General features: G+C 41.0%; 1 protein-coding gene across 1 annotated transcript in view; it reads left to right on the top strand.

Moving 5' to 3' along the window:
* Positions 1-20000, top strand: part of LOC309510876 (beta/gamma crystallin domain-containing protein 2-like) — a 35037-nt gene that overhangs the window by 4742 nt on the left and 10295 nt on the right. Inside the window, exons 2-9 of the mRNA XM_082185831.1 lie at positions 1547-3266; positions 7939-7986; positions 11036-11154; positions 15878-16082; positions 17122-17261; positions 17754-17880; positions 18001-18036; positions 18117-18256. Of these exons, the coding sequence (XP_082041957.1) occupies positions 1635-3266; positions 7939-7986; positions 11036-11154; positions 15878-16082; positions 17122-17261; positions 17754-17880; positions 18001-18036; positions 18117-18256 (2447 nt within the window). The 5' untranslated portion in view covers positions 1547-1634. The remainder of the gene's footprint in view (positions 1-1546; positions 3267-7938; positions 7987-11035; positions 11155-15877; positions 16083-17121; positions 17262-17753; positions 17881-18000; positions 18037-18116; positions 18257-20000) is intronic.

The following is a 20000-nucleotide window of genomic DNA, read 5'->3' as shown; positions in this document are numbered from 1 at the left end:
GGCTCAAAAGGCTTGTTAGGGGCCGGTCAGTAATTATAGGTGTCATTTCTGTTGAAATGCAGACTAAACTACACCTGAACTGACAGAGACAGCACAGACGTACTCTAGAACTGAAGAACTGAAATCTAACGCGTCTGAACTGCCAGAATCGGTGTCGCTCCAGCTGAAAGCTTGGAAGAAAACTTGTTTTTATGCAATAGGGTTTTGTTTTAAGTTATTGCATCTCTTTGGTTGGAGAGATCACATCTCCTGTGTGTTGAACACATGCACATAACCACAGAAGATCAACCCAAGAGCTACAATTCTCAGACAAAATACAAGACAAGTTATTGAGCTAACTTAGGTAGTGTGCATATCTAATAATTGTTCATTAAAAGCTATTGATTATTCACTGCCACTTTAAAAAATGTCAACTGATATATTTTTTTTGCATTGGTTTAACTTACTCCCAAAAATTGAGATAGCTTTTTACAATTTTGCCAATTCAAATGTATTGGACAGTGGAGGTGGAGGTGAGGCACAGATTCACCACCAGGGGGCGTGATCTACTGTAGAGGATCCTGAGGAACTAGTTCTGCCAGCTGAGATAACTTGATACCTCTCCCTTTAAACATCTCAGGGCGAAATACAGTGAAAAACATGCATACTTTCTTTAATATCAATGAAACCTCTGCTTGTGTTAAAGTGAGAGGAAACTATGTTCAAATGTATTTTGATGCATGTATATTTCTGCTGACTTGTGAACGTTCAGTTTATACGATTTCTGTTTTCAGTCTGATTTGAATGTGGAATGTGTGTTAATCTCAACCCAGGGTCTCCTTGTTTAGATAATGTTTAACTAACAGAATGAATGCTTACTGTATCTAACAGAGACAAACATGTCTGGTACTAGTTCCTTCTGAGGTCTATAAGTTAAAGCCAGATATATAAGTAACCTAGTTGTTTTCCAAATCAGTGGATCATATTTGCAATGACAGGTAAATATGCATTACTGCAAAGGTGATGAAAACGCGTCGCTTTTGATAATTGTGATCAATTATGTTGGCAGTTGGCCCTTTACAGCACTATGTTTATTATATTTATGGTTATTGTTGCATGGTGAATGTTGTAAAGCATGTTGCATTAGTATCTTTTCTCATTCACTCATCTCTGTACTATTGTATGGCGAGATTGAAGCTTTTAGTGCTATGATTCATTTTAAAGTGCCCTTTTAACGTGTCATTTCTCCAGAAACTCACCTACGCACATTGCTATACACTCCCACTTTTACACCTTTCGTAACCTGTCATCTACACTCACAGAAATGCAGGTGTATTTCTTTTTTTAAATATAAATGTATTTATTCAGGGAGTCAGAAACCAAACAGGCCTTACACATTACATGAACAGAATGTGTTCCTCAAACTAGAGAATATTTATTTCTCACAGACATCAAGTGTATCAAATTACCTCGAATTACCCTCTAATTGCATTTTAATGCTTTCACTTGCAAGTCGTTATAATTAAAGGATTAATGTTTTCCTCTTCACTTGTATCTTTTGTTCTAGGATCTTTCATGCATCTGTTCTCAGGACAGTGATTGAGGAGTCTGATACAGAGAGCCAAGCTGAAACGGAGCCTGGATCGGATACAGACATGAGCTCGAGTGTTGCAGTGTTCAGTACGAAACTCAGTCGACCGTCATCCGCTCGGGAGGGCCGAGACGAGGCCATGGTGGTTCACAAAGTGTCTCTGGTCGGTGACAAACAGGGCAGCTTCGGGAACCATGAAAGCCCGTTGGACGACTTTAGGCGTAGAGATCAAGCGGAGCCGAGCAAAGCCAGTCCTGAGCTCGAGAGAAGGTGGAAGAGTCAATACTCTGAAGAACAACAGACTGGCTTCACGGAGAACACACACCTGAGCTCCTCCTCCCAGCCGGCCCACAGCTATGATAGAGGAATCTACACGTCTCATTTTCACTCTCAGACCCAGCCCACTTTCCCCTCAGGGACTGACGGTGGCCTTGGAAACACTACCCGGAAAGTTGTGGAGAGCGAAGTTCACGAGAGTGGGAGGATCCGGGAGGAGTTTAGCTCACCTGAAGAGAGAGAGAGAGAGACAAGGACAACAGTCTTTAGCTCACCTGAAGAGAGAGAGAGAGAGACAAGGACAACAGTCTTTAGCTTACCTGAAGAGAGAGAGCGAGAGACACCAGTCTTTAGCTCACAGGCACAGTTTGATTCCCGCTTGATGATTGTGGAGACGGATGATTTCTCCTCGGATGTTTTCCAAGCGACTCGGGTGGATCTGATTCCCTCGCCCACTGGCCTCGAGCCTGACGCTCTCTCTCCCTCATCCTTTACAGAAATGGATAACTTTGTAGATACGCTTAAAAGCATGGATCGACCGATCCGGCAAAGGCTTCAACGCACCCCATCCAACACTCCCTTCTCTTCACTGCCACCTATTGAAGAGGATTCACCAATCTCACCTCCTCGTCCCTCTCCTCTCTCGCCTGTTTCTGATCCAAAGACGGTCCTGAATGGCGTTTCCGGTTTTCCTCTAGACATGGGCTTCAGCTGGAGTTCTCCTAAAGACATGCGCTCTCCGATAACCATGATGAAGGAGCAGCAGTTTGGAGAGCCGGCGAGTCGAGGGCTTGCTCTGCCGTCACGAGCGTCGGCGCTGAACAGCATCGTGATGCGCAGGGGATCCCTCAACGATCTGGCTAGTCCTGAAGAATCTCCCGGGAAAGCCCTGGCGAACGGATCCGGATCCCGTCTGGAGAACAGCTTCTTCTTCCAGCCGACGGAGAACGGGAAGGCCTCGAGTCGCTCCATCTTTCGAGCAGCTTCTCTCCCGGAGATCGGACCCGGTGTTGATCGGATGAGCTCCGCCAATAAGGGATCCGACACACTCCTCGGCTCCCGGTTCGAGCGCTTCTCGTTCCTCACGTCTCAGTCGGGTTCCCTCAGTGGGCTCGCCGAAACATCTCGCATGAGCGTGGCTCCGGGCCAGCAGGACTCGGCCGAGACCTTCAACCACAAGTCCACGATGGAGCTGTACCGCTCTCTTCCCTCCGAAACCCTCCTCAAGAACTCACAGTCTATGAGTCTTCCTCAGAGTCTTCCTCAGTCTTTGAGTCTTCCTCAGTCTTTGAGTCTTCCTCGCAGCTCCAGTCTTGACGGAGGTCTTCTGATCAACGACACCCGGGGTTTCCAATCCAATCCAAATCCAGAACCAGAGCGAAACATGCCCCTCAAATACAGAGCCTTCCCTGATGCATATGTGAGTATTGCTTGTGTGCATGTGTTGGTCATTTACTCTTGGCATGAAGTTTCTCACTCTGAGAATGAGGGCATGGAATCAATGAAAGTGTTGTTTTCATATTATGTCACTGCTCTGTTTCTCCCGGTCCTGCTCAGACTCTGAGTGTAACCTGATATTAAGCCTCTCACTGCAAGCGTTGTGTAACAGAGTGTGCAGATTGTTTCTGCCCTCAAACGTCTGATGCACTATTGCTGCGTTCCCAGCAAGCAATCCTTGCATTTAAAAGACGTCTAATAGCCGTTTAATTGCTGAATCCTGACTATAGATTGACCATGACACTGATATCCTGTAGATGTTATTGACATTGGTAACATGATGGGATATCAGCCATCTCATGCGCTGCCTGGCCAAAAACTACAATGAATCAGTTTTGACTATAAGTGAGCAACAAATAGCGTAGAACAAGTCAAAGAAATGAAACCAAACACCTTGTAATCACTGTTGACACTGTTAACATGATGGGACATCATACATCTCACAAGTTATTTTGGTATAAACGACATGTAATCAAATTCAAGGTTATTAGGTCTAGAAGTGGGTGACTTTAGTCAGGTTATGAGTAACCCACTTCTAGACTAAATAAACTTGAATTTTGATTACATGTCGTTTATACCAAAATAACTTGTGAGATATAACTTGCAAAGTCAACAGTGATTACAAGGTGTTTGGTTTCATTTCTTTGACATGTGTTGTAATTGAAGACTAGTCTATTCTTGGGCTCAGGTTCGACGTCTGTTAAATTTTGAAATCCTATTCAAATCGCATTTCTGGTAATCCGTCTCAGTCTGAATGCTCTGATCGGATTTCACGTGGTTTATGTGACTTCCTCACACCACGTAAAATGTACACGTCAGACGTTGTTGTTATAGGAAACGTGCTGAAAGTCGCTGCCGAATCAATGCTGTGTTGTTGCAATGTGCCGAACGAGCAGAAAATTACAATATAACAGAGACATATTTTGAAATAATATTCAATATTCTCTATTACAAACCCGTATTCCTACCAATGCAACATCATTGCCAGAAACCAATGCAGATAATCTGGAAAACGAAAGAGCTGCATGGACACACACACATCGGATCTGAACAGTTGTGGACGTTAATACTTTTAGATCAGATTCCAATCGGATACACAAATAATCATATTTGGACTGACGGTGTGATTGTATAACGTTTGTTTTTATATTGTTCACACCCTAAACCCAGAGCGCTCAACTCCGTTCCCAAATATCTTGCAGAGGTTGTTTACAACTCGTTCTCATGGACTGCTGTAATCTTGTGTGTGTCATGAGAGTTGGCACTAAACTCTGCAAGACTAGAGCTGGACTGGTGCTAAACCTCAGTGAACGAAAGCCTAGAAGGGGTGTAATGTCACCTCACGAGGAGGGTTTGCAGTAGAGGATATATTACCTCGGTGCTCATGCAAAATTCACGTTTCCTCTTGTCCTCCATAACAGACTCAGAGAAGCTCTTTAAAGCTGCTTCTCTCGACTGCGCAGAGACTAATGAGTTTGCAAGTCAAATTTACATTCTAACCGAAAGCAGCATTATCAAAACTTCTGTTATTTTTTAGATATTATAGGAAGATGTAACCTTCATGGTAACTCCAGTCATGCTCACATTCATCTCCAGGCATTTCTCAGATATTCATTATCTGCAAAAGATCTTGGAAAGCGCTCGAGTGATTTTGCATATAAGGCTTTAAATGTCTCGCAGGTTTGATCGTGCAGAGAGAGTTGGTACGTGACTGGTGATGTTAGTAAAGACAAGAGTTTATGATTCTGATATATTGAGAGGTTTGACATGCAAATGTCCGTCACTAGGGAGTAACTTCTGTTATCACACGTCCACTGTAAAACACACAGCTCCTTCACGTCATCCCGCTCTTCTCTGTGTTGACAGAGGTTAATGATGGCGACTTATCTGACAGTTCAACTTAACATTAAAATTTAATATGCAAAACACCTTTTACAGATGCATCATATTTCCAGTCTCTAAAATAATAACAGTTCAGGTTTTAGTGACGGAGAAAACGTTTGTTTCCTGTAAAAAAAATATTGTTGGCTTAACTTAAAAAAGTAAGTTACCTGGTTGCCTTAACATTGAGTTCCTTGAAATTAAAAAAATTTGTTAATACAATAAAGAAGATTAGTTTAATAAATAGAAACTGAACATGAATTTACATGAATGCACTTATAATGGAGTTATTATGTTATCTGGGCCACATTAATTACCTAAGTTGATTTGACAAAGTTGTGATAACAAATCATGAAAATATTGTTTTACAGTATATGCATAGAACAACGTCTTTATTTAAATGATTTATAAGACAAAATGAAAATTGATCTGTATAATTAGGCTGTTTCCCAGTTGAATGCATTAGTGCAGTCTAGTTTTCCCATTGGAAAGACCGTCGTGTGTGACGAAGCTGAACTGTCAGGTCAGGAACGGTGTCGTGAAACGGGTTTTCCCTGGAGCTTCTCCAGAGGCAGGGAACGAGGGAGAGGCGGATGGAATGTGAATCTTCATTATCTTAATGTTCACCTCGTCTCTAATCAGCGCTGATCATTTTCCTAGACAGGCTCAGACACTCCCTGCTCTCAGTCTTGGCAACGACTTACTGTGTTTCTGCCAGCTGGAACAGACGTGGAGAACACGGGGAAAACGATTATGTGGCCTGTACGCTTCACACATGTCAGGGTAGATTTATCTTCAGACATGCAGTCAATAACACTTTTCCTACTGTAGTCTAGGAATATACAGCATGTGTATATGTGAACGATAGAAGGGTCTCATACGGCTCACATTTAAATCCAAGGCAGAATGATTTAAATATGTGTTAATAAATCACGACATGTGATGCCGCCTCTAAAAGCTATAGTTAGCCTATATCCAGACCAGTTAAGACCAGACCATAACCTAATGTTGGTGCATTTTGTGCAGTTGTGCATCATTTTTCTACTAGCATAGATGGATATTTTAGTACTTTTTTTATTTTTTAGAGATAGAAAGATATTTTATTAGATAGATATTTCTTTTTTAGTATTTGCATAAAAAAAAAAAAATCTTTACAAATTAAATTTTTAGGTAGATAAATAAATATATTTTTTAGTATTTTTCATTTTTATGTAGCCCAGATGGATAGCTATTTTTAATTTTTTTTTTTTTTTTTTGATAGATTTTTTTATACATTTCTTGAGTATTTTCACTTTAAGGTAGATATATTTATTTATTTAAATAGATCGATTTTTTACTATTTTATTTTTTAGATACTGATGGACTGTAGAGATACTGCGTCTCACACCCATTTCCACAATGCATATCTGATGCATATCTGATGCATATCTTCCCTTTTGGAAAATATATCTTCACAGTGTCTGGCTGTGAGATTGGCGTATGTGTAGTTTATAGAGGTCGCTTCATAAGATTATGTAAGCCTTGTATTTGGCTTGTCATTAAGATCATCCCCATATGCAAACAGAGGAATTTACACTCGTGTGTAATGTTGTCTCTCTGCTAACACTGCCAGAGTAAAGGCATATCGACAGGCAGAGTTTTACTCATATCCTCCGACACACATACAAACCAGCAATCAGATCTGTCATTTAACACAGAAACTCCTGAAGAAACACTTGACCTCTGAACCTGATCCGACCTCTGGATCTCCATCTTGAAAGCCGGCGTCTGGTCGATGCGTTTCTCTTCATGTTTGAGGAGCTCGACGTACAGTGGCATTTCAAACATGTTCAGTGAATGTTTGAGAGGAGTCCGGTGACAGTAAAGCCTTTCTCTTCTTCATGTGTGTGAGAGGTAGAAACATCAAGTGTTGTGTAAAGTGCATGTTCTTCTATTGTCAAAGGTTATGTAGGAATGTCGTGTTCTTAACATACCTGAACCTGTTTGAATGCTGATATGACAAGCTTTTACATCACCATTTTAAAGTACAAAGATGAGAAAATGAATAAAAAGGATGTTTTGATGCATTCTGAACCTCAGGATTTTAATGTATCTGTAAAATATTTAGTAAAAATTTAGTAAAAAAAAAGGCTTAATATCTTCAGTAAATGTATCTTGATTTAAGAATGTTTAGATATTTGTCAGCATCATTACTCCAGTCTTCAGTGTCACATGATCCTAATATGATGATTTGATGCTCAAGAAACATTTATGATTATTATCAGTGTTGAAAACAGTGTAATCAAGTTGTTCTGCTTCAGATTTCTGTGGAAACTTTCATACATTTTATTTTTCAGGATTCTTTGATGAATAGAAAGTTTAAAAGAACAGCATTTATCTGAAATATAATCCTTTCTAACATTATAAATGTCTGTAGTGTCACTTTTGATCAATTTAATGTTTTGAATGAAAGTATTTCTTTAAAATAAATCTTACTGACCCAAACCTTTGACTGGTAGTGTATAAATCACAAATATTTTTTTATTATTTACTGAATTAAAAATTGAAATGGTTCATAAATATATGCATAATACATTTACATATAATCTTGATTTAAGAATGTTTAGATATTTGTGCTGGAAAACAAGACAGAAACACTGAGGAAGAAAACTTGAAACTTTATGCTTCATGTCTGTGTGTTTCATCTCATTGAAATATTTCTTTTCTTTTCTTAGCTCACCAAAGAGAAGGAGCACGGCAAACTCAATCCTCGACCTGGAAAGGTGAGAAACTCCTACAAGTGTTCCTGTCTTTAATGTTGTATTAATGCCTGATCATCCACTGATGAGCTGGTTATATCAGAGAGAAATTCAATGTTTCACTTTCCAAATAAGGCCGTTTTATTCTGTAAAATCCAAATTGAACGTTAAAGAAATGTTTTAGGTTTAATAAAAATGATGCACTATTCTGCTGACCACCAGAGAAAATCACTTCAACACGGATTGAAACAAAAACTCACATTTACATGAATGCTCTTATAATGGAGGTCTATGGAGCGCTGCACAAAGATGAACATTAAAATACAGTTAGAGATGAACTCCTGTGAACTCCTGAGGAGAGCCTGAGGCTGGTGTGTGTGAAACAGCTGTTCTGACACACACACACACACACACACGTTTGGACAGAACGACAGAACTTTGAATGTCACGACTGACTGCAAAAGACATAATCTTCTTTTCAAATGGTTTTTATCAGAAATAATGTGTTATAAATGAATAGCCTGTGATGACACCAGCACCAAGTTATGTTTTATACTTGGAAGTTTTATGCAATGTGAGATTTTATCTCTCCTGATTGTGACTTTATATCTCATAGTTTGTTTGTGTTTTGCTCTCTGGTGGGAATATTAAACCACAATAAGGCTTTTCCAGAAGGCATGATTGAACTTGCCACTGACATTTACATTTCTACACCTCTTTTATTATATTTGACAACTCGTTTTGAAGTAGTTTTGGCTGACACTCCTGTGTTCTTCATCAGCAGCAAAGTAAGCGATTTAGAAAAGGTCACCGAAACTGGATTCTCAAGCTTATTCTTCTGTTTTCCTCCTGTGACATCGACTGCATCAGTGTAATATTGCAGCCCATTAATGCCTGATCATCTACTGATGAGCTGGTTATATCAGAGAGAAATTTGATGTTTCACTTTCCAAATAAGACCGTTTTATTCTGTAAAATCCAAATTGAACGTTAAAGAAATGTTTTAGACAAATGACAGAACTTACACTTACATTTACATTTATTCATTTAGCAGATGCTTTTATCCAAAGCAACTTACAAATGAGAACAATAGAAGCAGTGAAACTAACAGTAGGACAACAATATGCAAGTGCTGTGACCCTCCCAGTTTAATCTAATGCTGTACATGTACTTTTTTAATTTATTTTTTATAAATAGATATAGAATAGAAGAGAAAGTGTTAGTAATGGATCAAGTGTTGCCGAAAAAGATGCGTCTTCAGCCGTTTCTTGAGAATGTCCCTGGACTCATCCGCTCTGGTTGAGTTAGATCATTCCTCCAGCAGGGAACAGTCCAGGTGAAGGTCAGAGAAAGAGATTTAGTGCCTCTTTGAGATGATGCACCACAAGACGGCGTTCACCTGCAGAGCGCTGGGTTCTGGATGGCACGTAGGTCTGAAGTGATGAGTTTAGGGAAAAGGGAGCAGAGCCAGTGGTTGTTCTGTAGACAAACGTCAGTGACTTGAATTTGATGCGAGCGGCTGTTGGAAACCAGTGCAGTGTAGTGAGGAGAGGAGTGACGTGTGCTCTCTTCGGCTCGATAAAGACCACTGTAGCTGCAGCATCTGGATCAGTTGCAGAGGATTGACAGTGGAAGACCAGCCAAGAGAGCATTACAGTAGTCCAGTCTGGATAGAACAGTTTCTGAATGACAGTTTCTGAATGACAGATCCTAGTGATGGCATGTAGATGGAGAAGAGAATTGGTCCCAGCACTGAGCCCTGAGGCACTCCAGTAGCTAGATGTTGGGTCTTAGACACCTCACCCCTCCATGACACCCAGAAGGACCTACCTGAGAGGTATGACTTGAACCATTGGAGTGCGGTTCCCGAGATGTCCTTCGTCTTTAGGATTGACAGGAGGATCTGGTGGTTAACTGTATCAAAGGCAGCAGATCCAGCAGGATGAGAACTGAGGATTTGGAAACTGCTCTTGCCAGTCTCAGAGCTTAAATTACTGAGAGCAGGGCCGTCTCAGTTGAGTGTCCGCTTTTGAAACCAGACTGATTGTTGTCCAGGAGTCACAACGAATGGAAGAAGGGATACTTTAGGGTTAAGGGTAATTTAGATTGTGTTTCTTAAGCAGTGGGGTTACCCGAGCCTGCTTAAATACTGTGGGAAAGGTACCAGTGTGAAGAGAGGTGTTTTGATGCGAATAGGAATAGGATCAAGTGGGACAGGTGGTGGGGCGATTGGAAAGGAGGAGTTTGGAGACTTCTGCCTCTGAGAGCAGAGAGAAGGAGGGTAGGAAGTGTGTGTGAGCTGGTAAGACGTGTGTGTCAGTTTGTGGTTTGGTAAATTGGCTGCTGTTGGTGGTTGTTTTAATTATGAAGAATGTGGTAAAATCGTCTGCTGTTAGAGTTGATGAAGGAGGAGGAGGAGGGTTGAGAAGAGAGGAGGAGGTTTTGAAAAGCATGCGAGAGTCTGAAGATAACAGAAATAATGTGTTATAAATGAATAGCTAAGCCTGTGTTGACACCAGCATCAAGTTCTTTGTATGTTTTATACTTGGAAGTTTGAGAATCTGAAGTTTTGCGATGTGAGATTTTATCTCTCCTGATTGTGACTTTATATCTCATAGGTTTTTTTTTTTTTTTTTTTTCTCTCTGGTGGGAATATTAAACTACAATAAGGCTTTTCCAGAAGGCATGATTGAACTTGCCACTGACATTTACATCTTTTTATTATATTTGACAACTAATTATTAGTTGACGTTAGTTGACATTATACAACAGTTAGTTTTGGTTGACACTCCCGTGTTCTTCATCAGCAGCAAAGTAAGCGATTTAGAAAAGGTCACCGAAACTGGATTCTCAAGCTTATTCTTCTGTTTTCCTCCTGTGACATCGACTGCATCAGTGTAATATTGCAGCCTGAAGGATCTGACACAATAAAAGTGCTTTTCTAAAGTAGGTCGTGATTCCCCGTCAGAGAAGATCGAGCCTCGTTCTGCAGTAACATCTAGAGTTCAGATGTCAGATACTAAACAATGCAGTCTTTGTAGAAAACACGAGCTGTTTGTGTTCTTCCTATCAGATGTTGATCTTCGACAGGCCAGGAATGAGCGGCCAGAGGATCGAAGTGCGAGGGGATGTTGTGGACGCCACACCGTGGGAGTTTACAGACACCATCTCAGTGCGAGTGATCAGAGGAGGGTGAGAGACATTCACACACACACACACACACACACATTCTTGTACATCTATCTTTATGAGGATATTCATTGACACAATGCAATCTCTAGCCGCTTACCCTAACCTTACCCATCACAACTAAGTGCCTAACCCGACCCCTGACCCTAAACCGACCCTTAACCTCATTATAACCTTATCCCTAAAACCAAGTCTTGACCCTCAAACAGGCCTTTAAAGGCTCTCAGAAACTGAGGACCGGCCAACATGTCCTCACTTTACTCTCTCTGTCCTCACTCCACTGGTCTAACACTCAAACTGGTCCTCACAAAGATAGTTGTACAAGTACACACACACACACACTCATCTTCATTCATCTCACTGCTCATGTTCATGCTGTCAATCATTTCTAAGTGTGCACTTGGTTTGGAAGATGTATGTGTTTTAGGGAACATACACTAGTGTTCAAACGTTTGGGGTTTGTGAAAGAGTCTCTTCTGCTCATCAAAGCTGCATTTATTTGATAAAAAATACAGTAAAAACAGTGAAATATTATTCCAGTGTAAATCATCTGTTTTCTATGTGAATATACAGTAAAGTGTAATTTATTCCTGTGATCAAAGCTGAATTTTCAGCATCATTACTCCAGTCTTCAGTGTCACATGATCCTTCACAAATCACTCTAATATGATGATTTGATGATTAAGAAACATTTATGATTATTATCAGTGTTGAAAACAGTGCAGATTTCTGTGGAAACCGTGATACATTCGAATTTTCATGATTTTTTGATGAATATAAAGTTCAAAAGGACAGCATTTACTAATAATAATTTGTTACATTCATATAGTGTTTTTGGGTCCTCAAAGCGTACATATGGATGTAACATATGGATCTTTTGTAACATTATAAATGATTTTACTGTCACTTTTGATCAATTTAATGTTGCCTTTTTGAATAAAAACCAAACCTTTTACTGGTAGTTTATAAATCACAAATATTTCTAATGATATATATTAATTATGCAATTAATAAAAAAATTTAATGGCTCAGGTCATGCTTGTCTCATGAACATATGTGTAATACAGCACTAATGCGTCTCAGTGTGATGCAAAACATGAACTGACACGGGACAGTAAATATACTGGAGTAAATATGAGTGCACAGTAAATAATGTGTTCAGAAGGCGAACAGTGCACATCAGTGTAGACATGCAGACTCTCCCTGCCTCCCAGCAAAATATTCCGAATCCCTGAAGTTATCATCAACTGCAGGAACACGAGTCTGCAACATCATAAATGCCTTTACTGTCACTTTTGATCAGTTTAATGCATCGTTGCGGAATAAAAGTGTTGAGCGTTTGTGTTTCTGTTCAGAAAAGAGTTCTTCAGTTGGGTCATGTGTTAGCTCTGAGTTCTTCAGTTTGGTCATGTGTTAGCTCTGAGTTCTTCAGTTGGGTCATGTGTTAGCTCTGAGTTCTTCAGTTGGGTCATGTGTTAGCTCTGAGTTCTTCAGTTGGGTCATGTGTTAGCTCTGAGTTCTTCAGTTGGGTCATGTGTTAGCTCTGAGTTCTTCAGTTGGGTGATGTGTTAGTTCTGTGTTCTTCAGTTGGGTGATGTGTTAGTTCTGTGTTCTTCAGTTGGTTGATGTGTTGTTCTGTGTTCTTCAGTTGGGTCATGTGTTAGTTCTGTGTTCTTCATTTGGGTGATGTGTTAGTTCTGAGTGTTCTGTGTTCTTCAGTTGGGTCATATGTTAGTTCTGTGTTCTTCATTTGGGTGATGTGTTAGTTCTGAGTTCTTCAGTTGGGTCATGTGTTAGCTCTGAGTTCTTCAGTTGGGTCATGTGTTAGCTCTGAGTTCTTCAGTTGGGTGATGTGTTAGTTCTGTTTTCTTCAGTTGGGTGATGTGTTAGCTCTGAGTTCTTCAGTTGGGTGATGTGTTAGCTCTGAGTTCTTCAGTTGGGTGATGTGTTAGTTCTATGTTCTTCAGTTGGGTGATGTGTTAGTTCTGTTTTCTTCAGTTGGGTGATGTGTTAGCTCTGAGTTCTTCAGTTGGGTGATGTGTTAGCTCTGAGTTCTTCAGTTGGGTCATGTGTTAGCTCTGAGTTCTTCAGTTGGGTGATGTGTTAGCTCTGAGTTCTTCAGTTGGGTCATGTGTTAGTTCTGTGTTCTTCATTTGGGTGATGTGTTAGCTCTGAGTTCTTCAGTTGGGTGATGTGTTAGTTCTGTGTTCTTCAGTTGGGTGATGTGTTGTTCTGTGTTCTTCAGTTGGGTGATGTGTTGTTCTGTGTTCTTCAGTTGGTTGATGTGTTGTTCTGTGTTCTTCAGTTGGGTGATGTGTTGTTCTGTGTTCTTCAGTTGGGTGATGTGTTAGTTCTGTGTTCTTCAGTTGGGTGATGTGGTGTTCTGTGTTCTTCAGTTGGGTGATGTGTTGTTCTGTGTTCTTCAGTTGGGTGATGTGTTAGTTCTGAGTGTTCTGTGTTCTTCAGTTGGGTGATGTGTTGTTCTGTGTTCTTCAGTTGGGTGATGTGTTAGCTCTGAGTTCTTCAGTTGGGTCATGTGTTAGTTCTTAGTTCTTCATTTGGGTGATGTGTTAGCTCTGAGTTCTTCAGTTGGGTGATGTGTTAGCTCTGAGTTCTTCAGTTGGGTCATGTGTTAGTTCTGTTTTCTTCAGTTGGGTGATGTGTTAGCTCTGAGTTCTTCAGTTGGGTCATGTGTTAGTTCTGTGTTCTTCATTTGGGTGATGTGTTAGCTCTGAGTTCTTCAGTTGGGTGATGTGTTAGTTCTGTGTTCTTCAGTTGGGTGATGTGTTGTTCTGTGTTCTTCAGTTGGTTGATGTGTTGTTCTGTGTTCTTCAGTTGGGTGATGTGTTGTTCTGTATTCTTCAGTTGGGTGATGTGTTGTTCTGTGTTCTTCAGTTGGGTGATGTGTTGTTCTGTGTTCTTCAGTTGGTTGATGTGTTGTTCTGTGTTCTTCAGTTGGGTGATGTGTTAGTTCTGAGTGTTCTGAGTGTTCTGTGTTCTTCAGTTGGGTGATGTGTTGTTCTGTGTTCTTCAGTTGGGTGATGTTTTAGTTCTGAGTGTTCTGAGTGTTCTGTGTTCTTCAGTTGGGTGATGTGTTAGTTCTGTGTTCTTCAGTTGGGTCATGTGTTAGTTCTGTGTTCTTCATTTGGGTGATGTGTTAGCTCTGAGTTCTTCAGTTGGGTGATGTGTTAGTTCTGTGTTCTTCAGTTGGGTGATGTGTTGTTCTGTGTTCTTCAGTTGGTTGATGTGTTGTTCTGTGTTCTTCAGTTGGGTGATGTGTTGTTCTGTGTTCTTCAGTTGGGTGATGTGTTAGTTCTGAGTGTTCTGAGTGTTCTGTGTTCTTCAGTTGGGTGATGTGTTAGTTCTGTGTTCTTCAGTTGGGTGATGTGTTAGTTCTGTGTTCTTCAGTCGGGTTATGTGTTGTTCTGTGTTCTTCAGTCGGGTCATGTATTAGTTCTGTGTTCTTCAGTTGGGTGATGTGTTAGTTCTGAGTGTTCTGAGTGTTCTGTGTTCTTCAGTCGGGTGATGTGTTGTTCTGTGTTCTTCAGTCGGGTCATGTATTAGTTCTGTGTTCTTCAGTTGGGTGATGTGTTAGTTCTGAGTGTTCTGTGTTCTTCAGTTGGGTCATGTATTAGTTCTGTGTTCTTCAGTTGGGTGATGTGTTAGTTCTGTGTTCTTCAGTCGGGTGATGTGTTAGTTCTGAGTGTTCTGTGTTCTTCAGTTGGGTCATGTATTAGTTCTGTGTTCTTCAGTTGGGTGATGTGTTAGTTCTGTGTTCTTCAGTCGGGTGATGTGTTAGTTCTGTGTTCTTCAGTTGGGTGATGTGTTAGTTCTGTGTTCTTCAGTTGGGTGATGTGTTAGTTCTGTGTTCTTCAGTTGGGTGATGTGTTAGTTCTGTGTTCTTCAGTCGGGTGATGTGTTGTTCTGTGTTCTTCAGTTGGGTGATGTGTTAGTTCTGTGTTCTTCAGTCGGGTGATGTGTTGTTCTGTGTTCTTCAGTTGGGTGATGTGTTAGTTCTGTGTTCTTCAGTTGGGTGATGTGTTAGTTCTGTGTTCTTCAGTCGGGTGATGTGTTGTTCTGTGTTCTTCAGTTGGGTGATGTGTTAGTTCTGAGTGTTCTGAGTGTTCTGTGTTCTTCAGTTGGGTCATGTATTAGTTCTGTGTTCTTCAGTTGGGTGATGTGTTAGTTCTGAGTGTTCTGTGTTCTTCAGTCGGGTCATGTATTAGTTCTGTGTTCTTCAGTTGGGTGATGTGTTAGTTCTGTGTTCTTCAGTCGGGTGATGTGTTGTTCTGTGTTCTTCAGTCGGGTGATGTGTTAGTTCTGTGTTCTTCAGTTGGGTGATGTGTTAGTTCTGTGTTCTTCAGTCGGGTGATGTGTTGTTCTGTGTTCTTCAGTTGGGTGATGTGTTAGTTCTGAGTGTTCTGAGTGTTCTGTGTTCTTCAGTTGGGTCATGTATTAGTTCTGTGTTCTTCAGTTGGGTGATGTGTTAGTTCTGAGTGTTCTGTGTTCTTCAGTCGGGTCATGTATTAGTTCTGTGTTCTTCAGTTGGGTGATGTGTTGTTCTGTGTTCTTCAGTTGGGTGATGTGTTAGTTCTGAGTGTTCCGAGTGTTCTGTGTTCTTCAGTTGGGTCATGTATTAGTTCTGTGTTCTTCAGTTGGGTGATGTGTTAGTTCTGAGTGTTCTGTGTTCTTCAGTCGGGTCATGTATTAGTTCTGTGTTCTTCAGTTGGGTGATGTACGAGAAGCCGGACTTTAAAGGGGAGAAGATCGCTCTGGACGAGGGCGACACCGAGCTCACCGACCCGTTCGGACCCGCAGAAGAACACGAGTCCCATCAGAACGAGGGAACGACACCGGATCGCGGGGAAGAAGACGAGAAGCCTCGGATGAAGAGGAGGTTCGTCATCGGATCCATACGGAGAGCAGTGAGGGTACGACATCTCTTTATTCACATTTACACTCTTGAAAATCAAGCTTTTCTATTGGCATCGATGGTTCCATGAAGAACCTTTATCATCCACCGGATCTTCCCATCGCACAAAAGGTTAGATTATTTTATTATGTATCTGAACTGAACACTGGAAGGGTCTTTGAGGAACCAGAAATGATTCTTCGATGGCATCGCTGTGAAAAGCTTTATTTTACAGACAGACATGAGAGGTAACATTGTTTTAGCTCATAAATATGTCTGGAATGGATGTGAACATGATCACAGCCGTGTTTATGAAATGTCCTTGTGCGCCACCTTGTGTCCTGAAGAGGAATTGTGCTTATATTTGGCAGGATAACCCGAAATATTTCTCCAGCAAAAGTATAAGCATGTATGGATATTTATTCTAGTCAGCAATAAGAAAGATTAGTGCATGCATTTAATATATATTGCAAATAAGCAAACTTTATTTTATTATCAACACTTATTATTCACCATCATAACATTAAACTTTAATATACTAAAATATCAGTTAAAGTTACTGATAAGTCTAGTGTGCAAACCAATAATATATGAGAGTATTTTAAAAAATGGGGGGAAATTAAATTTGTGCAAATATGTGATGACAAAGAGTATAAAAACACTGAAGCTCTTGTTGACTCACGAACAGCTGCAATTACATCAGATTCTGTCGAATTCCAAAATGAATCGTTCAGTGAATCGTTCAGTGAATCGTTCAGCAGGTTCATTGGAAAGAATCAACTCGTTCATGAACCGGACATCGCTCTGACGATTTCTTCATTTCGAAATAAAGAGGAATGTTTTTATGTAGTGATATTAAAATATAATATTATGCTCTGGAATGCAGTGAGGTAATAGTAAAGGTTTCCCAAAATAAAAAATACAGATGCATGAAAAATGAGCTTAAGTAGAAATAATTAGTTTCAGTCCATTGCCGCGTTTCACTTGCACAAGTAAAGTCTGTTTAATATTCATCACAACACTTGTTGATGCTCAGCATAACTGTCCCGCCCTTCCAGGATTACAGCGTTCCTGAAATCAGCCTTTTCCCAGAGGAAAACGCGGAGGGCAAGAAGGTGACATTCAGGGACACGTCAGACGACGCCAGAATCTTCGGCTTCCCGATCAAAGCCAACTCCATCATCATCAACGCCGGGCTGTGAGTGGCTCTCTGTTGCTTCATTTCATCTTTGTGGGGTTTTAAAGTAATATTTTCAAAGGTTGGTTTCATTTTGGGTTTCAAGTTTTGGGGGAAAAAAGAGAAAAAAAGGGCAACTTTTTAATATTTTTTGGGAAATATTTTGTGAAAATGGATCTTTATCTGACAAGAAAGTAAAAAATAGAAGGTAAAGTTGGTCGGGATGTAGAACAAGTTTTTAAGAGTTTACTAAAAGTAAGAATAATATTAATTTAGATTTTTAATTTTATACAACTATGAAGAATATAGAGGAATGTTTGAACATGTATGGAATTATAAAGAAATGTTGTTCTTTGTTAGAGATGGGGATTTCATTTTTGCTGAATGTTTTGAGTAAAGTGTATGTTTATTGTTTTTAAATGATTTAATAAAGTGTTATAAAAACTCTCTCTCTTTCTCACACACACACACACACACTCTCTCTCGTCCTCATCATGTGTGTGTTGTGCTCAGATGGCTGGTGTTTGCGGAGCCGTTCTTCCAGGGTGTCCCTCGGGTGCTGGAGGTGGGGGGGTTCTCCAGTCCCTCAGCCTGGGGCGTCACACACCCGTATGTGGCCAGCGTTCACCCGCTCAAGATCGTAAGCTCACACTCCTCTGTAACCCCAACCCTAACCCTAACCCTAACCCTTAACCCTAACCCCTAACCCTGCTTATCACACACTAAACCAGATCTGCTAAACTCATGACGTGTTTCACAGGGGGAACCCCGAGTCGAGAACCTCCATGAGCCAAAGGTGAGTTTTAAATCCTCCTTCCCTCTGTTGTGTGCGGCGTCGAGGGCAGACGATGTGTGATATCTGTTGTTGTGTGCCAGATTGTGCTCTATGAGAAGCCGTACTTCACTGGGAAGAGCAGAGAGATCTACAGCAGCATGAGGGATTTTCTGTCTCGAGTCGACAAGCAGCAGCAGCTGTTCATGTTCAGCGCAGGGTCCATTAAAGTCATCGGCGGCTGGTGAGCGAGAGAGAGAGAGTGTGTGTTTGAGAGAGAGTGTGTGTGTGTGTGTGTGTGTGTGTGTGTGTGAGAGAGAGAGAGAGAGAGAGAGAGAGATTGTGTGTGTGTGTGTGTGAGAGAGAGAGAGAGAGAGAGAGAGAGAGAGACTGTGTGTGTGTGTGTGTGTGTGTGTGAGAGAGAGAGAGAGAGAGAGAGAGAGAGAGAGTGTGTGTGTGTGTGTGTGTGTGTGTGTGTGAGAGAGAGAGAGACAGAGAGAGAGAGAGAGAGAGAGTGTGTGTGTGTGTGTGTGTGTGTGTGTGTGTGTGTGTGTGTGTGAGAGAGAGAGTGTGTATGACATTCTTCTTCCAGACGAGTACAATCAGAGTTATATATAAAATGTCCTGACGCTTCTGAGCTTTATAATAGCAGTGAATTGCAGCCATCAGTTTGAAGTCCATAAAAGTGCATATATCCCTGATAAAAGTCACTGCTATTCACTGCTATTATAAAGCTCAGAAGCTTCAGGACATTTACATTTACATTTAGTCATCTTAATTTATATGGCGCTTTTAACAATGTACAATGTAAATTTACATTTATTCATTTAGCAGATGCTTTTATCCAAAGCGACTTACAAATGAGAACATTAGAAGCAGTGAAACTAACAGTAGGACAACAATATGCAAGTACTGTGACCCTTCTCAGTTTAATCTAACGCGATCTAACCCTAACCTTAAAAAAAAAAAAGTATAGAGAACAGAATAGAATAGAATAGAATAGAAGAGAAAGTGTTAGTATTAATGGATCAAGTGTTGTCGAAAAAGATGCGTCTTCAGCCGTTTCTTGAGAATGTCCCTGGACTCATCCGTTCTGGTTGAGTTAGATCATTCCTCCAGCAGGGAACAGTCCAGGTGAAGGTCAGGGAAACAGATTTAGTGCCTCTTTGAGATGATGCACCACAAGACGGCGTTCACCTGCAGAGCGCTGGGTTCTGGATGGCACGTAGGTCTGAAGTGATGAGTTTAGGGAAAAGGGAGCAGAGCCAGTGGTTGTTCTGTAGACAAACGTCAGTGACTTGAATTTGATGCGAGCGGCTGTTGGAAACCAGTGCAGTGTAGTGAGGAGAGGAGTGACATGTGGTCTTTAAAGAACTGAAGAGAGCACACTAGCATTCTGGATCAGTTGCAGAGGATTGACAGTGATGCTGGAAGACCAGCCAGGAGAGCATTACAGTAGTCCAGTCTGGATAGAACAAGTGCTTGGACAAGGAGTTGTGTAGCTCTGATAGGAAGGGCCTGATCCTCCTAATGTTGTATAAGGCAAATCTGCAGGACCGGGCAGTTCTAGCAATGTGGTCTGTGAAGTTCAATGGATCATCAATCACAACTCCAAGGTTCCTGGCTGACCTGGATGGAGTTATGGATGATGAAACTAGCTGAATGGAGAAGTTGTGGTGAAGTGTTGGGTTGGCCGGGACCACCAGTAGCTCTGTCTTTGCAAGGTTTAGTTGAAGATGGTGGTCCTTCATCCATCCAGAAATGTCTGTCAGGCTGAGATACGATCAGCTCCCATCAGATCATCAGGCTGGAATGAGAGGTAGAGTTGTGTGTCATCAGCGTAGCAGTGATAGGAGAAGCCATGTTTCTGAATGACAGATCCTAGTGATGACATGTAGATGGAGAAGAGAAGCGGTCCCAGCACTGAGCCCTGAGGCACTCCAGTAGCTAGATGATAACAGTGATGGGAAAAGCCATGTTTCTGAATG

Source organism: Leuciscus leuciscus (assembly GCF_965113295.1).
Source record: "Leuciscus leuciscus genome assembly, chromosome: 12".
Classification (NCBI taxonomy): Eukaryota; Metazoa; Chordata; class Actinopteri; order Cypriniformes; family Leuciscidae; genus Leuciscus; species Leuciscus leuciscus.
This window is presented reverse-complemented; position numbering and strand designations above follow the sequence as displayed.